The sequence below is a fragment of the Lissotriton helveticus genome, chromosome 5_1 (genome assembly GCF_964261635.1).
Source record: "Lissotriton helveticus chromosome 5_1, aLisHel1.1, whole genome shotgun sequence".
Lineage (NCBI taxonomy): Eukaryota > Metazoa > Chordata > Amphibia > Caudata > Salamandridae > Lissotriton > Lissotriton helveticus.
In genome coordinates this window covers 1,013,875,810-1,013,900,346 of record NC_136065.1, presented here as the reverse complement: position 1 = coordinate 1,013,900,346, position 24,537 = coordinate 1,013,875,810, and the positions used below count along the sequence as shown (strand labels likewise).

Here is a 24,537-nt window from a genome sequence, read left to right as displayed (position 1 = left end):
GCCTCAACTCACGACTGTCCTTCTACACCCCCTCCCGCCAACTACGTTCTTCCAGCCAAGCCCTCGCCACGGTACCTCGCATCAAAAAGACCACCATGGGAGGCAGATCCTTCTCATACCTAGCTGCTAAAACATGGAACTCACTCCCCGCTTACCTTCGCCTTACCCAGAACCACCTAGCATTCAGAAAGCAACTTAAAACGTGGATATTTGACAAGTAATCCCCCTCCCCTTTCTAAGCACCTTGAGACCCTCTGGGTATGTAGTGCGCTATATAAATCTCTCTGACTTGACTTGACTTGACTTCCTGAGCTAGAGTAGGAGGAGTTGACACTTGCATCTGAATAGGGCTGTGCCTGTTCCCACACAAACAGCTGTGTACTCCTTATAGTGTGTCTGGTGCCAGGGCAGGATCTTGTGCACTACAAATTCCTTTCTTTGAAGTCTACCTACTTCAAATGCTAAAATGGATATAAGTACTGGACCACTGACACCATATACTCGGAACACTTCTGGACTGAGGACATTCTGCCAGGAAGAAGAGGTCTTGGACTGCCATTATGCTGTTTGCTTTGCTGTGTTGGGCTGCTGTCTGCTGCTTCTTGCCTAGAAGTGAGAGGACTGGACTTTGCTCTCTGCGTCCTGCTTTCTAAGGTTTCTCCAAGTGCTTGAGTTGAGCTTGCCTACTGTTGGAAGTCTCTGGACCATCAAATACTTCACTTGCATCTCTCTGCCAGCACCTGGGCTCCTCTGCTGTGAATCCTGACCTGGCAAGTGGTGCCAAACCCAGTCCTGGACCCTTAGCGTTGAATCTTGTGCTGCAATAAAGAAATTGATGTATTGAATCCAAGTGTCACTTCGAAACCGGCGCATCTCTGTGATATCGACATATCTCTTCTCCCTGCCCGAAGCCATGGTCCCTGCTCGCAGAGTACGCGACGCAACGACCACGACTTGCAACGCAAACCCCGACAGTGCTGCAGCACCTCCGAAGAACCACCGCTGCGTGAGTCTCGAGCACTGCTTCACCGAAGTCTGTGACGCATCGCTCCAACTCCAACGCAGCGCCTGCAGCCTGGTGGTGTAACATAAATGCAATGGAATCGACGCACCTCACTTTGACATCGACACCTCGTTGCCCTTAATACCCGAGGTCTCACAACTGCAACCGATGCATCACCTCCCCTTCTACCCACATCATCCACGGTTGTTAGCGGGACAATGACCCTGCACCGCCTCCTGGAACAAGCACATCACTTTGCTACAGTGTCGCCTTACCTCCTATGCACAGCGCATTGTCCTCGAGCACCAACCACCTGCATAGCAGTAAGGACCCGATGCATCACATGCCTTCGTGACGCCTCACCTCCTGTGTGCATCGGACCGTCTTGGACTTTTTGACGCATCCATTGTACTGTACCAGGGTCTGTGCAACTCCAGTAGCCGGCCCGCACTGCATCGCGATTGGACAGAACCTGTGGATTTGTCTTGGTCAAGCGCGATCAGATAGCCCCAGAACTGCATTTAATTTTGAAGGATTTATATCTTGACTGGTGTATGTTGAATTGTTGCTGTTTTGGTCTTGTGTTATAAATATTAGCTACTTTTCTAAACTGGTGTGGAGTACTTTAGTGTTGTTTTCGCTGTGTTACTTCCGTGTGTGTGCACAAATAGTGTACACATTGCCTCTTTAGTTTAGCCTGATTGCTCTGAGCCACGCTACCTAAGGGCGAGCACAGATAAACTTACTGTGTACTACACTTACCCTGACTAGAGTGGTGGTTCCTGTTTGTACAGGTTGCATCTGACAACCAGAAACCTCATTCCTAGCAACCACAAATAGTGTTACAGAAGGTAACTTGCTCTTTACTTGTATTTTCTTTAATTTTCTCTTAGACTTGAGAAAGCTCCTAGGCATAATGTTAGGCCATGGAAAATAAAAAAAATAAAAACAGAAGAATTATATCCCCATAAAGTTTCATTAAGGTTGTATATTTGAAAAAAACACCAAAACGATTTTTAAGATCAGAGCTATGCTTCAAGATCTACAAGAATACTTATGAATTATAGGTGGGAGGTAAATCCGAACCATCGCCCAGGGGTCACCTCTTATATTCACTCTGCACAATCAGATACAGATGTACAAATAGCTGCAGAATGATTTTGCTTCCATATTCAATACAAGTTCCTGAAGATCTGTGAGTGCAAGAACTTCAATTCTTCCTGACAAATGAACCTGTTCGTGAAAATATGAGCCATGCAGATTCAGGAACCCTTTCCAAGCCACTACTGATCCAAACGATTGCTTTTGGATCAGGTAGCCCTAAAAGCCTTTCAGTCTTAAATCAAAAACTCTCATGTCATGATAACAACAGACAATGTGACTTAGTTTTAGATTTTTTATCAAAGAGAAACAAGATCGCTCCTCCTCTCAGTAGAATCACAGTCTCTATGACTCTTTGCCTTAAATCACAATGTTGCTCTACAGGTGGAGCTCATGCCCAGATTGTGCAAAGGCTGGATAGATGCTCTAAAGCATACTAACAACCCATAGCTGCTGTGGTAGGGAGACCAGCAATAGACTCTGATTTGTCTTCCAAAGATGGGGAACTCCATCGCAGAACTGTTTTTTAACCCTTGTAATGCAAAATCCCTGTAGCAACCCTGTCCTGTTTGTACGAGCCATCAATTTAGTATGGCGTGTTAAAGAGCTTCAGGCTTTCATCCATGGACTCTCTAGTCGTAAATAGCTCTCTTTGGAAACCATTTGTATTCCGTCAACTGAATATGCAGACACCCAGTCACAGAACATTCATACCTCCAGTCTTAAATGAGTTAAATGCTGCTCAATAAATAAAAACTTTGTATCTCCAAATGTAATTTAAAAAAAATTTCAATCAGTATGTCAAAAGCTTTTACAATTATTTCATGAGTTAAAATTTCATTACAAATAAAAATAAACCATGAAAAATACACAAAGACTACATGAATACAATATTTTGAAGGAGAAAAAAAGTACAAGGCAATTACATATGTCATTGATTCGAACTAATTTGTAGAAATCAATTAAAACAAAACATAGTAGAAACCAATTTCTTTTCGAATATGATCTGTTCCTCAAATTTATCACAGTGTGAGCGTCAACACAGAACGTAAATCAACATTAAAAAACAATTATACTAATGCCCCACTTGTTAAATACTATACAGTGGTGAAACATAACCATTCGCTTGTCCATCCTTGAAAAGATCACAGGTAATAGAAGAGGCTGTACCCTTGAACCTAAGCGAAACAATAAAGACAGTGGTACATTTCTAAGTTTCATTCTGTTAGAAAGGGCTTGAACTCGAAAGAGAATTGGATGAACTCCTATTATTGTGATGCTTTACAGGTTAACCTGCGAAGGGGGCGGAGCTTGCCGCTATTCTGTAGGCAGCGCCGCTGAAGAGCTATCCAGCTGCCTTGAACATGCCCAGCCCCTCATGGCCCCTACGGCTGCCTGAAACAACCTGCAGCAGGGGCCCTGCCTGCTGTAGACCTGAGGGCACACAGTGCATCCAACTAGGTGGACCAGACTGCCGATGCCGACCATAATGCGCCAAGGAGACTCGGAGCTGCCTGTCGAACTAGGTTGGCAGCTCCGATGTGAACAAAGATGCACCCGCTGCTCACTAGACTGCTACCACCACGGCCGCAACGCCCAGGCGGACAGTGGGAAGATTACACTTAGTGGGGCTGAGACTCTCCATCCCTTCCATTTGTTGCCGCCTGCATTGTAGAGCCCGGTGGCCCCTCCCACTTACTCTTATCCACGCTGGAGTCCCATGGCCCCGCTTCCTTTTTCAGGGGGCGCCTAGGCAGACAGAGGAGTTTGAACTTGCCCTGTTTAAGAATTGGATGGAGCGCTGGGTCCAGCTAAAGGTTGATGGCACATAAAGCCTGAGGGTGCAACCGCACTGCATTAAGGGTGATCAGGCCGCCTGCCAAAACAAGATAGCAGCCCCAAGATAAGATGCACACAGCAGTGCCTGAAAAGCTCACTGCCCTCACCACATTGGGTGCAAAATCTGAGCAGACTGTGAGGAGACTGCCCTTTGTGGGGGCCACCATTGGTACTTCCCCTGCCTCCCCTCCTCTCCGGTATTGGAACCTGCTGCCCTGCTTTCTTGTTTAAGCAATTAACCAGCAAAGGATCAACCAGACAGCGGAGCCCTGCCATTTTGGGGGATTCCAGCAATGTGCGGGGCTAGCTGGAGCCTGACTAGTGGCCCCAGCATTGAAGGTACTTTAGATTGTGGAGCACAGCGCTTGGGGACCTGTTGGGGTATTGGGGACCCCATCTCATCTGCTTATCCCCCGAACTCCCCACGTACTGCACTTGTTGTTGGTCGTGTACTCCCCGCTGCCTTTGCACATTGCCGGAATATAGGACGGATGAACATACACGCTGCGTTGGCTGAAGCTGTGCGGGAGTGACAACTTCGCCAGAGGCCACCATCAAACCGCTTATTCTACCAGGGTAGGAGTCATTCCACGACAACCTTGTCTGCCCTGTGTGGAGTGGGGGAGGGCCCCAAGGTGCATGCGGACAGGATTTGGATGGGTGCCTGAAGACCACAGGATTGGAGGGCAAAGGGGACAGTCCTACTAATGTTGCATGTTGAGCGCCTCCCTCTTCCCTCTCAAGGACTGTACCTTCCCCCGTTGACTTACCACTCAATACCGAAGCAGTAGCAGCGCTGTATGCGGTTATACTCTGACTGCAGTTGTTAGTTGTGGACTACCTCCCCTTGTCCCACTGCAACATGGGCCGGTCACAGCGACTGAAAAACAACACGTCAAAGGGTGCCCCTCAGACGGGTTCAAGCAAGGCATCGAGGGAGGAATGACCTCTCAACTTGATGACAAGCTTGATAAGCTAATGACGACAATTGATGCCTGGTGAGCGACTGGAGGACAAGATCGACTCAATAGCGGTAGAGTTGGGCCTTCGAAAAAGATGTTGGCACAGGTGTCTACCCTTGAGACTACGGTTCCGAACCTAATACCAGAATCGGCGAACATGGATCACCGGCTCACCAATTTAGAGACACACACCGACATGAGGCCAGGGTTTAAGACCAGGAGGGGAAGGCACGCTGTAACAACATCAGGATTGTTAGCCTCTCCGAAATAGTGGAGGGTGAGTCCATGCTTGGATTCTTGGAGGATTGGCTATGGGAATTTGTGGCCCAGAATATTTGTCCCTGTTCTATACACTAGAGCGCACACATAGAGTTCCCGCTCGACCACCCTTGCCGGGGGCCCTGCTAGCCCAGCGATAGCCGGCTATTACATTTCTGGGAGAGAGTCTTCCTTTTGCAACAAGCACAAAGCTGTGGCCCCTTTGCGGTGGAGAATGCTAAGTTTTCCCTTTACCCCGACTTCACTATTTAGGTTTAGAACCGAGGGCATCCTTCACTGCAGTGATAAAGAGGCATCGAGAGCTGGGGCTGCTCAATGCATTGTTTTTCCCGTTTTTTGAGGGTGCAGGCAACAGGTGAGACTCACTTCTTCGCTGACCCCGCAGCAGCATGGGGGTGGCTGAAACTCTTTGACAAAACAACAGCACAACCGCCCGAGTGCCCAAGGATGCAGCTACCGAAATTTCAGAGGTCCCACAAATGTGGGGCACCCCAACCCACCAAGCAAGAGGTAGATGTGGAACAGACTAGAGTGGTGGAGGTGGCCGCCTCATAGGGTCTGGAGATGGATCTTCCCTCCCTGGGTCACTATCACAGAGGGGGACCGCCTCAGACCCTGCTGGGAGTGACACCTGATACAGCAGATTACCTCATTTGATCTCCTCCTAGCGGAACAGGGCCGCTATATGTTTTTGTGGACAGTGGTGTGGCTCACTGGTTAGAGGCGGCAGACCCGGGAGCAGAAGTCGGCCCGAGACCAGGGTTCAATTCCCGACGCGGCAGGGTCGTGGACCAGGGTCAGCGAACTCGACAATTCTCGCCTCGGTGCCTACTCTAACCTGGGGTCCCACTCGGCAACTCTGGGCATTAGCTTGCCTAATCTCCACAACGGCCCCATCAACGCCGGGGATGCCTGGCTCCACTTTGGGGATTCCCAGTAGGGACCATCCCACAGGGAAAGCCAGGACGGGTTCCCCAGCGGTATACAGCGCCGGGACGCCCCTTTGCTGGGGCAGCTGTGCGCTTTACAAGTATACAACATTTAACATATTCATGGGGCTTTTTTTTGTCCTTGTTTGATCTACTCTGTAAATGGTGGGACTAGCGAGGAGCTGAGTGTGGTGGGGAGCCAGCATTGTTCGGTATTCCCTCTTGGATAATACCTGGGAGGACACTTTTTGGGCTGGCAAGTCTCTCTACCCTAAAGAACTTTCTGTAACAGAACTTGTTGGCCCTTCTAATAGTTCATTAGGTTATGGCTATGGCCTATATATGTTTTTACAGGATGTATCTATGTCACAGTTCGGGGAGGGTGTTGTGGGTATTTAGTTGATCAGTTGATGTTTTTCTGCTATGTTTCTTTCTGGGTGTGGGCATGGTGGATAGGACTTTGGGGAGCGATTGGATGGTGGTACTGTGGTTAGGCGACTGGCAGGGAGGGGCCTTGAACGCAGGCCCATGCACATTAATGCAGCTATATCTGACCGCATTCAAGTGATCACCTGGAATGTGCTGGGACTTAATAAGCTGTCAAAGTGGTATAATGTGCTAGCGTACATAAAACAGATAGGTTCACAAATAGCATTTCTGCAGGAGCCCCACATGATTCTCAGTGAGGACAGGACTCTTTGTAAGAGGTGGAAGGGACAACTTTACTACACCACCTACTCTGCATTTGCGTGTTGGCCCTGATCTGGATTAGACCCTGAATGCCTTTCCAGTTCCATAAGGCTATGAAGGAACCCGAGGGACGTTATGTGTTGATGATGGACAGATTGTATGGTAGAGACATAGCACTACTGAATGTGTATGCCCTAAATACCGAACAACATGGTTTTCTAATTGCCTGACACCCTTGCTTACGGCCGTGCTGCATTACCTGAAAATAATTGGCGGTACTTCAATTGTGTGGCGGATCCCCACCTGGATAGGTCATATCCTCCTCTACCTGCATCCCTGACACATAAAATAGCAAGGTCCTTTTGACAGTGGATGAAGCACTGGAGGTTAGTCGACTGCTGGCAGGCACGCAATCCGAGAGTACAGGCTTATTCCTCCCTCACTGGATTGCACAGATTGGAGGTGCGCCTAGATGTACTTTTCTGTTGTGATGCCATGACTGAGCGAGTGATGGACGTGGAGTACTAAGCGAGGACACACTCTGACCACAACCCATTACTTTGCACGTACCTATGGCCGCCTCGCAGGGCTGGTGTCGCATCGCAGCTTTTAGAACCTACCCTTCTGGAGGATCTGGTATTTCGCAAGTCACTTGGAGAGGCAATTTGTAATTACTGGTTGGAAAATATGGGAGCAATGTCCTTTCTCGCGGTGAAATGGGAGGAACTCAAGGTAGTGGTGCAGGGGCATTGTACTACTAATAAATTGGGTGTGCGCACCCACCTGCACGATGACATTCAGCTGCAAGAGGGGATATTGGGAGATCTGCCCCCGGACTTGGGAGAGGCAGTCAAACTCAGGACCAGGTTGCTGAAAGGGTATGCAGACAAAATATCGAAATTAAAATATCGATATACAATAATATCGATGTTTTAATTTCGATATTATAGAATATCGATGTCCAAAATATCGACAGACAGAATATCATTTTTTTAAGGTATGTATGTTACTAATATCGAAATTTACTAATATCGAAATTTTGTTTAGTGTTATGTATTTTATTATTTTGTTTATATGTTTGTTAAACATGTTTTGTAATGTATGTTTGAAAATTAGTAAATTTGTTTACATTTTGCGTTTTAGTATCAGAGCGGGTTGTGGGTTTATAGGGGAATAGGGTGGGAAGTAATTTAATAATAATTAATTAATTAATATATGTTTGTAAATATTTTTAATTAATAATTAATTGGTAATGAATTAATATTAATTAGTTAATTAATTAATATATGTTTGTACATATTTTTTAATTAATTGGTAATTAATTAATATGAATTAGTTATTTACATTAATTAGAGTCATTTTTTATATATATAATTTTTTGTTATTGTTAATTAATTAATTGGGAAATAAATAATTTTAATTAGTAAATTAAATTAATTAGAGTTAATGTGCTAATATATTTACTTTATTGTTATTGTTAATTAATAATTAATTGGTAATTAAATAATATTAATTATGTAATTAAATTATTTAGCGTTAATGTGTATATTTAATGTGTTGTTATTGTTAATTAATAATTAATTGGTAATTAAATATTAATTATGTAATTACATTATTTAGAGTTAATGTGCTAATATATTTAATTTTTTGTTATTGTTAAATAATAATTAATTGGTAATTAATAATTATTAAGTGATTAAATGATGTGATTTATTTATGTGTAGTGGGTTGTGTGTTTATAGGGGGATAGGGTGTGATATAATTAAATGTAATTAATTAAAGAGATTGTATTTATTTTTTGGTATTTATTGTTAATTAATTAGTAATTAATATGTGTTATTTAGTTCATTTATAATTACATCAATTTAGTAATATTAATTGTTATTAATTGATTAATTGAAATTTATATTAATTGTCTTTTTTATATGTGTAGTGTGTTGTGTGTTAAAGGGGGAGTAGTGTGGGAATTAATTTCTACCCCCATGCTATCCAATGCTTTCCCTACTGTTGCACCCTTTGGAGTGGGAATAGTAATTTTTACCCCTACGCTATCCAACGCTTTCCCTACTGTTGCACCCTCTGGAGTGGGAATAGTAATTGTTACCCCTACGCTATCCAACGCTTTTCCTACTGTTGCACCCTCTGGAGTGGGAATAGTAATTTTTACCCCTACGCTATCCAACGCTTTCCCTACTGTTGCACCCTCTGGAGTGGGAATAGTAATTTTTACCCCTACGCAATCCAACGCTTTCCCTACTGTTGCACTCTCTGGAGTGGGAATAGTAAATTTTACCCCTACGGTATCAAACGCTTTCCCTACTGTTGCACCCTCTGGAGTGGGAATAGTAAATTTTACCCCTACGCTATCCAACGCTTTCCCTACTGTTGTGGAGTGGTAATAGTAATGTTTACCCCTACGCTATCCAATGTTTTCCCTACTGTTGCACTCTCTGGAGTGGGAATAGTAATTTTTACCCCTACGGTATCAAACGCTTTCCCTACTGTTGCACCCTCTGGAGTGGGAATAGTAATTTTTACTCCTACGCTATCCAACGCTTTCCCTACTGTTGCATCCTCTAGAGTGGGAATAGTAATTTAAACCCTTACGCTATCCAACGCTTTCCCTACTGTTGCACCCTCTGGAGTGGGAATAGTAATTATTACCCCTACGCTATCCAACGCTTTCCCTACTGTTGCACCCTCTGGAGTGGGAATAGTAATTTAAACCCCTACGCTATCCAACGCTTTCCCTACTGTTGCACCCTCTGGAGTGGGAATAGTAATTTTTACCCCTACCCTATCCAACGATTTTCCTACTGTTGCAATATGTGGAGTACGTATATATATTAATTTATATGTAGAGTTTTTAATTTATTTTAAATGTATATGTATTAGTTTTAATTTTTTAATTATGTTTTAATGTTTTTATTTAATATTTGTAAAATATATGTATTTTTAAATTATTTTTACATTATTAATACATTTAAAAAAACGATATTTTTAATTTCGATATTTTTGTACTACGATATTAATTTTTTGATATTTTTGTACTTACCTATATGAAGATATGACTCCGATATTTTTGATTTCGATATTTTGTGTCGATATTTTTGTATGTAGATATTCTGTCTGTCGATATTATGTCATAGATTCGCTGAAAGAAAGGGAAAAGTTTTTTGCCTTTGTGGAATGTCTGAAACAGTACGATTATTTATAGGGCATATATTGCGTGGGCACAAGCATACAGGGATAAGTTGGGCAGCATGCTGGTAGGAAAACAGGGGGCACACAATACTTCAGATTTGGGATCCCTTGGAGGCCTGCTTTCAAAAATAGAGATTAATGGAGTGTTAACCCAGTATTATAGCAAATTGTCTGGGACGGGTGCAGCTGTTGCAGAGGTGGATATGCTGCAGTATATAGTGGACTCATCCTCCATGGCCCTGAGCCCTGAGCCCTGAAATGGCTGAGCGAATAGGTGTTGCTTTTACTGTTCGGGAGGTGAAGTGTGCGATCAAGGAGATGGCATGGGGCAAGGAGCGTGGGTTAGACAGGCTTCCCAACAAGTTCTATGCCACATATTCGGTTGCACTTTTCCCGAAACTGATGGAAGTCTACAACAGGATTCTAGTGCAGTGTAGGCTCCCGCCATCACTGTACGATGCAGTGATAGTATTATTACCCAAGAAAGACAAAAATCCCCCATTCTATCCTTAACATGGATTACAAAATCCTAAGCAAGATACTGACAAACCGCATTCCGCATCACTTGGGACTGTTGATACACCTGAACCAGACGGGGTTTGTACTTACCCGTAGTACTATGCCTAGTATATGCCAATTTATCCAAGTTCTGGACATGCATGAACACTTCCCACAGGATTGCCTAGCACTATCGGTGGTTATGCAAAAGGCATTTGACTCCCTCCGCTAGGATTTCCTCTATGCCACCTTGTTCGGGATGGGCTTCGGGCTCCAATTTGTCGAGTGGACGTGTCTTTTATACATTATGGGGCCGATTAGGATGGCGGTATTTCCGCATCCTCCGGGCCGGCGGAAGTGTCCGCCGGCCTGGAGGATGCGGAAAAACCGCGGCAGAGACTCCTAAGACCCACCGCCAAATTAGGATGGCTGGTGGGTCTGGAATTCCGTCCGCCGCTTTTCCGCCGCGGTCGGCTTCCGACCGCGGCGGAAAAGCTATAACATGGCAGGCGGTGTCTATGAGACACCGTCCGCCATATTATGATGTTGGTGTAAATATGCTTTTCCACGGCGGCTTTTCCGCCATGGAAAAGCATACGGACATTCACTTTGGGGGCCCGTTGCAGGCCCCCTGGGTGAATGGGGGTGGGGGGTGCACATGGGGGGTACCTATGGTACCCCCCTGCATTTGCGTACACAAAGCAGCAGGCACCGTGCGGTGCCTGCCGCTTTGTGCATGTAAATGCAACACATGCATTTTTAACATTGCGGCGGGTGCAGCTTGAAGCTGCACCCGCCGCAATGTTAAAAATAGAGGATGTGACCGCCACCCTGGCGGTCACATCCTAATTGCCATGGAGGGACCGCCGCTGCCCATGCGGACGGTCCCTCCTACTCAGGGGTGGCGGACGGACGCAAGTCCGTCCGCCATCCTAATCGGCCCCTATATCTGGTCAAGCAAGGTACCAGACAGGGCTGCCCACTTTCGCTGTTAATATTTTCCTTGGCTCTGGAGCCATTTGGGCTGACTGTAGGGCAGGGGAAGCATTATAGGGGGTTGCAGATCGTGACGGACAATGTGTGTATATATATATATATATGTGTATGTATATATATGTATGTATATATATATGTATATATCAAAGCTCCGAAGTTCTCTGACATGCACTGCAGCAACCTTCATGAGGTAAAAGCCGGATCGGCGGGCAGATCCAGTTTCACGGTTCACACCTGACGCGATTCGTGCTCATTGCACTCTTCAGATGCGCGACACATGTCATTTTGACATAGAGGCCATTGCTGCAGTGGATGTCAGAGTGCGTCGCCAACAGGTGGCAACCTTGGAGCTTTGATTTATACGCGACCTCCCAGCCGTGGGAGATGCACTACCCGGAAATTTCACGGAGTCTCAATGTGGAGGCATCCATGGACATGACTGTCGCGCCTCTGAAGAGTGCAATGAGCACCAAACGGGTCAGGCGTGAATAGACAGGCATGCTGTAAACTGGATCTGCCCGCCAATCCGGCTTTTACCTCATGAAGGTTGCTGCAGTGGATGTCAGAGTGCGTCTCCAACAGGTGGGAACCTTGGAGCTTTGATTGATATATATATATATATATATATATATATATATATATATATATATATATATATATATATATATATATATATATATATATATATATAGTTGTACTTGGAGGATATGCTCTTGTACTTGCAAAGGGAGGAGTCTGATCGGGAAGGGATGCTTACAGCCCTTTCCACATTTGGGGGGATATAGGCCTTTTCTGTCACCTGACATAAATCAAGTGCCTACCTGCTATACCCTGACCTCAAGGAACCACAGAACGCGCAAGCCACACCTGCACTGCGTTGGGAGCAGCTCACCACTAAATACCTGGTTGAGCTGATTTATAGAACTGCAGAACTGCGATTCAAGGGGAATTGAGGTAAGGTTCTGACCATGCTGCATCGCTCGGTCACCTTTTGGAATGCCCTCCCCTATCAGTGAGTGGTTGTATAGCGGTCTCGAGAATGGTTGTACTGCCACGCTTTCTTTAATTATTAGCAGCTCTGCCTGCTGAGTTCCCAGGAGGTTCTTTCGGGAACTGGATAGCATTTTACTTACTCTATATTGGGGCTCCTCCAGGTGTTAAATAACTGCAGCTTCCAGTGGACGAGGGGGAAATTGCGGCCTCGGATCTTGAGATCTGCTACCTGTCTGCATAAATGCAATGGGTGGCTAGATGGCGCTACCATCTATGGAACGCTTTGCATCAAGGCGAGCGTGGTCTACCATCCCAGGATCTTCTGATCGATATCTTGCTTAAACCTAGCCCTGCTTCAATGGTACATAAGGGGAACATACTGATTAAAACGGCGAGGCACGTCTGGGACATGGCACTGCAAAACACTTGCATCAAAGCTCTTTACACTTCGTAACTTCCCTTGCTGACTGCGAAATACTAGCCCATACCAGGGTACTGGGAGGGCCTACACGTGTGGACCAAGGCTAGCTTTACTAGATTAGGCAACCTATACATGTTGGGGCGAACGCACCCCCTTCCTGTAACTGCGAGAATCCCATGACCTTCCGGCTAGACGCTTTCTTTTATTTGGGGCATTGACTGGCAAAGTGTGTGCATGATCCGCAAAATCTCCGAAACACGAATACCTTCGGTATTTATTCCTCATATCCCAGAAGACGAGAGCAGTTACCCTTCTCTATAGAGACCTTTTAAAGGGAGCTCGGGCAGACTTGATTACCCTACACCAGCGATGGGTAGCAGACCTATGCCTCTTTTTTGTCAAAATGGCCTGGAGAAGGACGTTAAACTACACTCCTAGAGTGTTGCACAATACGAGGTTTAAATTAATTCAGTTTTATATTTTGCAAGGAGCATATCTTACCCCTCAGCAAATCCACGCTTTGTTCCCTGGAGCATCCTTGGCATGCCCCCGCTGTGCCTCAAAGGGCTTCTACCACATGATGTGGACTTGCCCATGATCACCCACTACTGGGACATGGTTCTGCGGGTTATGCATGGGGCTTCGGACAGATATTTTGACTTTACTCCCCAGCTGTGCCTGCTGGGTCTCCACAAACGGAGCTCCCTGCTCACAAGGTTACAGATCAATTCACAGACCTGCCACTGACAGTGAGCTGGAAATCGTTTGGGGGCACAGATCTGTACATGTGGTGGAAGGAAATGAATAAGTGGATGGACTGCTAGAGAGATGCGAATCAGAGGGAGGAGGATAGAGGGGTACGTGGATACCTATGCTGGCGGCATGAAATGTGGTATTAGTGGCTTGTCCTAAACTGGATCTCCTGGGGTGGATGGTAGTAGAGGAGGGTTCTTCTAGGAATCTCAGATTAAAAGGCCACTCCCCCAGAGCAACCTATCCACATAGGGACCCCTGAATTAGGGTAGTCCCTGCCAATGGGATGCTGTTGGGACTATGGAGGATGTGCATGATGATTAGGATGTATGGGGGCATGCATAACAACATCCTTTATACTACTGATTGTATAACATTGTTTATTGCCTGCGGTGCTTACCACAGTGCCAACTCCACATTATGGGTCCGATTCCGATTCGGTAAAATCCCTTACGAATTGCCGTGCGCCGCATATTTCCCGTACAAATCGTACCCTTAAACGTCCCCTTACGTACGATGAAGTACGATTCGGACCTAAAGCAGATCTCCGTACGAATCATACGAAAGACTATACGACTTAAAAATCCATACGAATCGCATTCGGAACACGCAGTACGCGTCGTCCGTACGGATCGAAGCAGCATTTTCTGACCCAGCAAATACGATTTGTCTCGTCAACAGTCCGTACGACTCTTTTTCTACGGGAGCTCAAAACGTTCGGAAAAGCAGATTTCGACTCGAACTGCGTACGAAACGGACCCTCCCGGGTACGGTGCGTACACCCCATGATTGCAGGGGTACGGTGCGTACACCCCATGATTGCAGGATTATGGTGCGTAGGGGTACGGTGCGTACACCCTATGATTGCAGGCGTACGGTGCATAGGGGGGTACGGTGTGTACACCCCATGATTGCAGGGGTATGGTGCATATGTGATTGTGTAGCTCTCTGTACGAATCGCTCATACACAACATTTTCCGTACAAATCGCATTCTCATTCCCCGGTCCAGATCGTACTTGTCGGGTCGTACAGCATGTTTACGATTCATGCGGTTCACTGTGAGGGTCCGTGTCTTATGGATTTTCCCTTGCTTTTTGTACGATTCGCAAAGATTCGGTCGTATATTTTTCAAACGAATCGTACTACGTGATTCGGACGGAATTGTACGAGTCGTACGGAAAGGGCTATGGATTCGAATCGGTCGTACGATTGGTTTACCGAATCGGAATCGGCCCCTATATGTTCCTTTTATTGTTCTATCTGAATGCTTAGTTGACATGTCACCACACCCATGTTGCTGTGTGCTCTTGTATTCATTTTGATTGAAAACAATAAAAACAAGTTTAAAAAAAAATACAAGTTAACCTGAAATTTAAAAAAATCACATTTTGGACAGCACAGTCTGCAGGTCCCATATCTGTTTTGGTTTTCTTTTACCAGCTAGTACATAAATCAGAGTATAAGACGTTGAATGCTCTCTTCGCTTAGCCACACTTTTTAATAGCTATTCCATTTTCAGATGTGTATTTTCATCACCATTTACCTGGTTTATAATGTATGGTTAAAGTTATATCGATTAATTCTACTGTTTAAACCGCTCTTGACAGAAGGCCTATTGAAAGATCTCACTCAGTGTACTTATTCCCCTAACATTTATTGGATATTTGTACTATTTAACATAACATTGTTCTTTAATGTTGTTGTTTGTCAAATATTTTATAAAATAAGTTTGCATATATGTATACTTAGATATATATATATTTATTGTATTTTTAGATCATCACAATATCACCGGACCAATTACTCTTGTGGTGGGGCAGGTAACACATTTCAGTGTTGAATTGTTCTGGAATTTGGAAAGCAAGTCGAGACCGAGAGAACCTAACGCTGAAACTGTCACATTTTTGATTGAGCAAGAGGATTCCAAAACAAAAGGGTATACAACTGTTTATACGTAAGTATACTTTGAACGTTTTAAGACTTGTTGTTTAGGTTTATATCAAGTTACCCATTTAAAAATGGAAGCTTGATAACCAAAATCCTAGAAATATCCTCATATTGAATGCACATTTTTTTCTTATTCCTATGTTTGCCAGAGTGGTTTTATAGAAACATTCATAGAAATAATTTTGGGAATATTTATTACCTTTTAATACTTGTCTCCCTAAGAAAAGCACTGTAATTACTGATTTTGTTGATCTAGATTGTGGAATTCAGCATAGCTTTTATTAAGGTATTTAAAGCCATTGCCAGCACTGAAAAGGCTGATTCATTCTTTTAAGGCTATAATCAAAGCAAGTCAAACCCCAAAACGCTGCCCATCATTGAACCTCAAAACTCTCTCTCTATGTAAAGTTGTTAAATACTTTTTTCCCATGTATATTTTATTGATTTTCAGCAGAAATTGAATCACAGTACATGGAAGAATGACATCGTATATAACATAGGTAACTAGACATAATATTGAATTTTTAATATCGAATGCAAGTAATATCGAAGAAAAAATATCGATATTACCATAATATCGAATGATAGAATATCGATGTCATAAATATCGTTTTAATTTTAAAGTAATAAATATCGAAGTATAAAATATCGAATTGATAATATCATTTTTCTATAATATCGAAAATAAATATATAGGATGTTTAATATATCGATTTAGTAAATATCGAATTAGTTATTTTTGAATATTTGTAATTATTTTAATTGTATTATTACATGTAATAATTTTGTTAAAAATTTATTTTAAGATATGTTTTAGGAGCGGGATGTTGGGTTATTAGGAGATAAGGGCGGGGAGTTTTTAAAAAATATTTCTTTTTACATTTTCTATTAAATATTTTAACTTTAAATTTTAATTGATTTGAAATTAGAATTTTTTTTATAATTTATAATTTAATTTTTCAGAAATGTATTTAAAGTTTGGATTTATAGTAATTTTTTAGGAGCGGGATGTTGGGTTATTAGGGGATAAGGATGGGGAGTGTTTTAAAAATAAATGTTTTTAATTTACAAAAAAAATTAAATTTTTAATTTCTAATTGTTTCAAAATCAGAAAATATTTTTATAATTGGGAAAAATAATTATAACATTTTTATTTAAAATCTGGAATTCATATTTATTTTTTTAGGAGCGGGATGTTGGGTTACTAGGGGATAAGGGTGGGGAGTGTTTTCAAAATATTTGTTTTTAATTTTCAATCAAATTTAAAATTTAATTTTCTAATTGTTTCGCAATTAGAAATTATTTTTATAATTGGGAAAAATATCTATAACATTTTTATTTAAAATCTGGGATTTATATATTTTTTTTTAGGAGCGGAATTTTGCGTTATTAGAGGATAAGGGTGGGGAGTGTTTAAAAATATTTGTTTTTAATTTTCAATAACATTTAAAATTTTAATTTCGAATTGTTTCGAAATTAGAAAATATTTTTATAATTAAGAAAAAATATTTTAAAAATGTATTTAAATTTTGTGATTTATATTTATTTTGTAGGAGTGGGATGTTGTTTTATTAGGGATCAATGTAGGGTGTTTTGTAAAATGTGTATTAGGAATTTATAATTTTCTATCACGTTATTAAAATGTAACAAAAAATTTATTTAAATTTTTTAAATTATTTTCACATAAATATGTTTTTTAGTGTCTTGTATTTTCCATGACTTTAATTTAATTTGTGTTAGAATAGTAAATTATATATGGTCAGTGGCCAGCACCTTCCCTGACTTTCACATAAGTGGAGTGGGAATAGTAAATTATATTTGGTAAGTGTCCTGCAACTTCCCTGGCTTTCACATAAGTGGAGTGGGAATAGTAAATTATATTTGTTAAGTGTCCTGCACCTTCCCTGACTTTCATTCAACTGGAGTGGGAATAGTAAATTATATTTGGTCAGTGTCCAGCACCTTCCCTGACTTTCACCCTTCTGGAGTGAGAATAGTAAATTATATATGGTCAATGTCCAGCACCTTTCCTGACTTTCACTGAACTGGAGTGGGAATAGTAAATTATATTTGGTGAGTGTCCAGCACCTTCCCTGACTTTCACCTAACTGGAGTTGGAATAGTAATTTATGTAATTTATATATGGTCACTGTCCAGCACCTTCTCTGACTTTCACCATTCTGGAGTGGAAATAGTAAATTATACATGGTCAGTGTCCAGCACCTTCTCTGACTTTCAGTCAGCTCGAGTTGGAACAGTAAATTATACATGGTCAGTGTCCAGCACCTTCTCTGACTTTCACCCTTCTGGAGTGGGACTAGTAAATTATATGTGGTCAGTGTCCTGCACCTTCCTTGACTTTCACCTAACTGGGGTATGAATAGTAAGTTGTATATGGTTAGTGTTAACTATATTTTGTTCTTTTTAGTGAATTGTTTTGGAAAGAAAAAATTATATGTATTTATGTAGGATATATTGTAAAAGTTTTTATTATATTTAATATATTTTTATAATGAGTTAATTTTATTTTTTCGTATTTAAAAAAATTATATTGGTATTTGTAGAAATAATTTAATATGTGTACTTACAATGTATATAATAATATACATTTATATTATGTGTAATTATTATATACTTTTCTTATGTTACTTAAGTGTGTTTCACAGTTTAGTGGGACAAATATTATTAGAAAATGTATGTATTAAAATTATACTTGCAGATAAAAAACATGTAAGTGAAATATATATTAATATATATATATTTAAATAAAAACACATTTTTTTTAGAACACCAATTTTATTTTTATAGAGAGGAATAGTTTCAAATTGTTTATTTACAGTATGGATTATACATTAGTCAAAATACAATAAATATGATTTTTTTTTATTCATGTTGAAGTTTTAGGTAAACAAAGTTTTATAATATTATAATTTTGAATAACATAAGTATTTATTATCCATGATTTTTTTTTTTATTCAAGTATTACATTTTTAATCACATTTTTATTTTTTATTATAAATATATACAGTATATTTCACATTAGAAAATTTTTGCAACAGAATGATTTTGTTATTCACAATAATTAACAGTTTGAGAAAAAAAATGTAATTGTGTTTCAGTAAATATGTCATTAATAATATTAATATATAACATATTTTAATATTAATTATTACATTATTTTATTGTATGACAAGTTTTTTTTGTAAACAGGTAAGTATTTTTTTCAATATTGAAATGCTTCAAATGTATTTTGTATGATTTTTGTTATACAGAAAAAATATTAATAATAATAATTAATAATAATTTGTAATTAATTATAATTATTAATTTATAGAGGGTAATTAATTACACAGTAATTTTTAAACATACAGAAAAATATTTGTAACATTTGGGGGCCTATTCCTATTCAGTAAAATCCCCAACGAATAGTTGTACGAAGCGTATTTCCCGTACAAATCGTACACCTTCAACGTCCCCGTACGTACGATCAAGTATGATCCAAACCCAAAGCAGATCTCCGTACGAATCGTACCAAACACCGTACGACACAAAATTACGCACAATTTGTATCCGGTACACGCAGTACGGTACGTCCGTACGTAAACAAGCAGCAGTTTCCGGCCCAGCAAGTACGATTCGTGTCGGCGACACTCCGTATGACCCTTTTTCTTCGGGAGGTGAAAACGTCTGTAAAAGCAGAGTCCGGCTCGAACCGCACGCCCGGTACGCGACATACATGCCATGAACCCCATCGTCCGTGTCATCCCAGTCCTGTACGCCTACGACCTGGTGCACAGAAACCGACGACGACACAGATGGTGAGAACAACGTACCGCAACAACGGAAGTGTACTTGTACGGTGCGTCGTACACGCTCGCGTATATCACCATTGCAATAGTGCTAAGAGCCGCACACATACTTCATAAATGTTGGGGCACGGTGCGTCACACGCGAGCGTATGGCACCATTGCAATAATGCTATGAGCCGCACACACGCCATGAATGTTGGGGTAGGGTGCGTTTCACACACTCTCGTATGGCACAATTGCAATAGTGATACGAACCGTACACACGCCATGACTGTTGGGGTACGGTGCGGGTCACGCGAGGCGCACACACACCATGAATGTTGGGTTACGGTGCTTTTCACGCGTTCGCGTATGGGACCATTGCAATAGTGATACGAGCCGCACACACGCCATGAATGTTGGGGTACGGTGTGTCACACGCTCGCGTATGGCACCATTGCAATAGTGATACGATGCGCACACATGCTAGGAATGTTGGGGTACGGTGCGTGACGTCTGAGGGATGGGTGGAAATGACTCCCAGCAGTGTCCAGACATATGAAGGGTGGGTGCAGAGGACTCCCAGCATAGGCCAACAGTATGGGGGTGGGTGCAGAGGATTCCCAGCAGTGGCCAGACATATGAGGGGTGGGTGCAGAGGACTCCCAGCATAGGCCAACAGTATGGGGCTGGGTGCAGAGGACTCCGAGCAGTGGCCAGACATATGAGGGGTGAGTGCAGAGGACTCCCAGCACAGGCCAACAGTATGGGGTGGGTGCAGAGGACTCCCAGCATAGGCCAACAGAATGGGGGTGGGTGCAGAGGACTCCCAGCAGTGTCCAGACATATGAGGGGTGGGTGCAGAGGACTCCCAGCATTGGCCAGACATATGAGGGGTGGGTGCAGAGGACTCCCAGCAGTGACCAGACATATGAGGGATGGTTGCAGAGGACTCCCAGCATAGGCCAACAGTATGGGGGTGGGTGCAGAGGACTCCCAGCATAGGCCAACAGTATGGGGGTGGGTGCACAGGACTCCCAGCACTGCTCAGATATAGGGGGCTACATCATCATCAGCATACCACAACTACATGGGGGTATGTGCACATCCCTAACTTGTGACTTTCATGATAGTGCCATAGCAACACATCACTTACAGCAGTGTCCCACTCCATGGAAGATGGATTTCTGTCACACACTGCGTGACACACCACATGTAGGTGTGATGTCAAATTCCACATGCATACCCACCCATGGAGGTTGCTGACGAAATACACACCCTACCATCATGACACAATAGTGTATAGTGATGTAACAGGCCACCAAACAAAGAGAGTGAAAGGGAACACACACTGTCACGTACATCCCAGGGCTGATATGAATGTCCAGGTGGTGGTCAGACCACCAACATGTACTCTCTCATGGAAGGAATAGGTTTGAAAACCCTTAGATACAATGCTCAAAATTGTGAGTCATGTGCCCAAATACCCTGCAGAACAATTCCCAATATAGGGGTAGGCTGTGATAACACACATGCATAGTGGCAAAAAGGCTGAATGTGTCCATGAAGGCATTTGTACATTCTCAAAACACAAGTGCAGTGAGAAGCATGGATGGAACAGACAAATGAGCAGTAGACATCTGTGAGCAGGCATGGCCATTGCTGAAGGGAACCGTCGCCAAAAAATGAAATGTGCACAACAATTGTGCAACCGTCTGCAGTGAAGATCTCAGGTGTCACAGAGGAAGGAACACTCCTTGGGACAATATCCGTAGCCAAACTGAACACACACAACTAATGATTAATTGCAGAGACATTGTGATGGCACACAGATACCATGGTCCACCTCATGACCATCAACAAAAAACATATTTCAGAACCCCAAAGCATTACCATGACACCAACTCCAGGGCCCTCATCACCAACATCAAGTACCTGAAAAGCAATAGTGTAGAATGCAAAATAAAAGGCTTTATTCAGCTTTAAATAAAAACAAGTGCAAAAATGCATCCCAGCTCAAATAAGGCCAATTGCCAGTCCACAACAATATCTTGTAGGGGGACATTGGGGAGGTCCTCTACCCCAAACTTGCCTGCACAGGAATGAACTAATGGTCTGTTGACCCTTGGGGGGCATCATCGGGGTCAGGACCAGGCACCGCAGGGACAGTAGTGGGAAGGGTAGGTGTGGTGGGTGCAGGGTGGGACGTATCGTCCTCAGTGGCTTGTGCAGTGCCAAAGGTGTAAAGATACTCAGCGCTGCACACTGCTGCCAGTTCGTCCAGATCAACCCCTGCACCCGAGGACACTATGGGAGTGGAGGTAGAGGGCTGTGAGGGTTGCGGGCTGTGACTTTGGCTGCGTGTCTGCGGTCTGACCCCAACTCCTATGGGTGTGCCTGCAGCCCTCTGAGTTTGCGTGCCAGGAGGTGTGCGCTTCAACTTTTGTGGGGGTGTGCTGCTTGTGTCCGTTGGTGTGCGTGATCGTGCCTTCATGCGTGTGCTTTGGACAGGTATGGGAGAGGGGAGTAGGGATGGGTCCGAAGGAGGGGGGGACGGACCGCTGCAGGAGGGAAACTGCTGCCGTCAGTGAGGAGTCCATGGACGTGAGAATCCGACGTTGGTCAGACATCGTAGCTGACATGCCCTCCATGAACGACAACAACTGGAGCAGTATTTGAGTCTGGTCATGGAGGACATTCAGCATTGATGTCTGACTAACCTGAATCTGGCGGAGTAGGTCCGCAGACTCCGCACTGAGAGCAGCAGGGGAGACAGGGGCAGGGGCTGCGGTGCCTGGGCCGAAGGAGACATGGGGGGGCTGCACGGACAGAGGGGCCGGAGCAACTGGGAGGGTGGAGATGGTTCTGGAGGAGGCGGGGACAGATACAGTGATGCTGCCCGGGGTTGCGGCGTATTCCCCCTCCTCCTGTGAGTCAGAAGCGGACCCATCTGCGTGGTAGGAAGTGTCACCTTCCAAGAGGTCCACAGGCTGACTCCCCTCATCCTCCGTGCCACTGGCTCCTTCCAACTCCTCAGCGATGGTGGCACTGTGGCTGGGTCCCTCCTCTTCGTCCGTGCAGCTGTCTCCTCCTGTCTTTGTTGATGATGCTGTGGGCAAGGAGAAGAAACAGAAATGCATCAGTCACATGTACACATCTGACACATGAGCACAAAATCAGTAGGTCACACTGCAAATCATGACATGCATTATGAGTAACAGCCAGATAGCCCTGCACATATTTGAGACTTGTACTGCCCAGTTGGTATAGACACAATTCTACTTGGACACAAGGATCCAAAGAACACACCAGGCCACAACTTGAATGAGAATCACACAGAGAAGCTACTGTTTGTTTACAGGAGAGCAGATCAATACAATGAAGTGATGCCACCTCAAGTACACAAAAAAATAAACAGTAGTGGTGCCCCTCAGGGAAAACTAACCCACCTCACTCCCCAACGTGATACCACACTCAGGGCCAGATGTAGGTAGCCTAATACCGGTCGGTAACAGCCGAAATTCTGTACAGGCAGAGGATAACACTCTTCCAACTGCCTGAGCCAGAGATACTGCAAAGGTATAGGCTACACCCCCAAACCATCCTGGACCTGATCAGGGACCCGCACCCACTCCTGGAGCACCCAACACCAAGGGCGCAAGCCATCCCACCCCATGTGCAGGTGCTGTGTAGCCTACACCTGCTTGCCTCTGGTAGTTACCAGAGTGTGACTGCTGCAGTAGGTGGTGTGTCCCAGAGCTGCCTGTCCCGTTTCTTCAGGAAGTTCCTTGAGGCCATGATGCAGAGAATGCATCATTATATTCGTTTCCCTGACACACCTGCGGAACTTGCGAAGACCAAAACAGATTTATATCAACTGGCACACTTCCCTCACGTGATAGGCTGCATAGATGGCACCCACATCCCACTCTGCCCACCTGCAGCCACAGAACACATATACAGGAACCGGAAGTCAACGCACTCCATCAATGTGCAGGTGATATGCAACGCTGGCAACATCATTACAGACATTGTGGCCAAATTCCCTGGGAGTACCCATGACTCGTACATATTCCAGAACAGTGGGATTTACACACGCCTTATTGCTGGAGAGTTTGGGGACGGATACCTGCTAGCTAAATGACTGTGACACACCCTGATAGTAATAGCAGATGAATGTATCATGAGTATGTAACTAATGGCACTCTCTTTTCCACAAAGGTGCTAGTGCATATGCCCTGAGGTCCTTTGTGCTCACCCCCTACCTTAATCCATCTAGCAGGAGTGAGAGGCGTTACAATGTGTCTCACGGATCGACTCGCAACGTTGTTGAACGCACATTTGGACTCCTCAAGAGCAGGTTCCGCTGCCTCCACAAGAGCGGAGGTGCACGCCAGTATACTCCAATCCTGTGCTGCAAAATGATAGCGACCTGTGCCATGTTGCACAATCTTGCCACCAAGGAAGGCACAGAGGTGGAGATCACACATCATGAGGACATTGATGATGACACAGAACAGGCAGAGCCCTATGCAACAGGAGCAGCACCAGCAACAGATGGGAGACTGCGACGGGCAGAGATCACACGCCGATATTTCTAAGTAAGGAGACACAGACAGGCTTAGTTTGTGAAGTATGTAGTTTAATTGTCACTACGGCATCTAAATAATACAACACCATGGTACTACAGTGTCTATTATCAGGAGTGGGTGGTCACGGTTAACCTCACCGTGACCTGTCCTGTGGGTTGAGGGCATGTTCAACGTTTGCGTCCACGCACTACAGTGCGGGATGCAGGAGGCTGGGTCTCAACGCCTACGGTGGTTGCTGGGTCAGCAGATTGGCGCCTGCTGCTTCTACGCATTTCAGGGACAGGAGTGCTAGAACCACTCCTGCTGGTGGAGTCTTCTGTTTCCCCAACACCTGTGTCTCCAGGAGTGGCTGCCTGTTGTATGAGCATCAGCTCCATGTCAGAGATGACTCTCCCCATCCCCCTTGACAAATCCGTGCAACAGTGCACAACTGCATCCTGCATGGTGACAGAACGCCGGCACAGCAGGTAGGTTGCAGTAGCAAAGCGGTTCATTGCTTTTGTCTGTTGCCGCATACAATAACGATCCCTGCGCCTCTCTG

The 24,537-nt window shown here is 43.9% G+C and overlaps 1 protein-coding gene across 1 annotated transcript in view; it reads left to right on the top strand.

Moving 5' to 3' along the window:
* Positions 1–24,537, top strand: part of FANK1 (fibronectin type III and ankyrin repeat domains 1) — a 1,467,952-nt gene that overhangs the window by 233,937 nt on the left and 1,209,478 nt on the right. Inside the window, exon 2 of the mRNA XM_078643513.1 lies at positions 15,446–15,623. Within this exon, the coding sequence (XP_078499639.1) occupies positions 15,446–15,623 (178 nt within the window). The remainder of the gene's footprint in view (positions 1–15,445; positions 15,624–24,537) is intronic.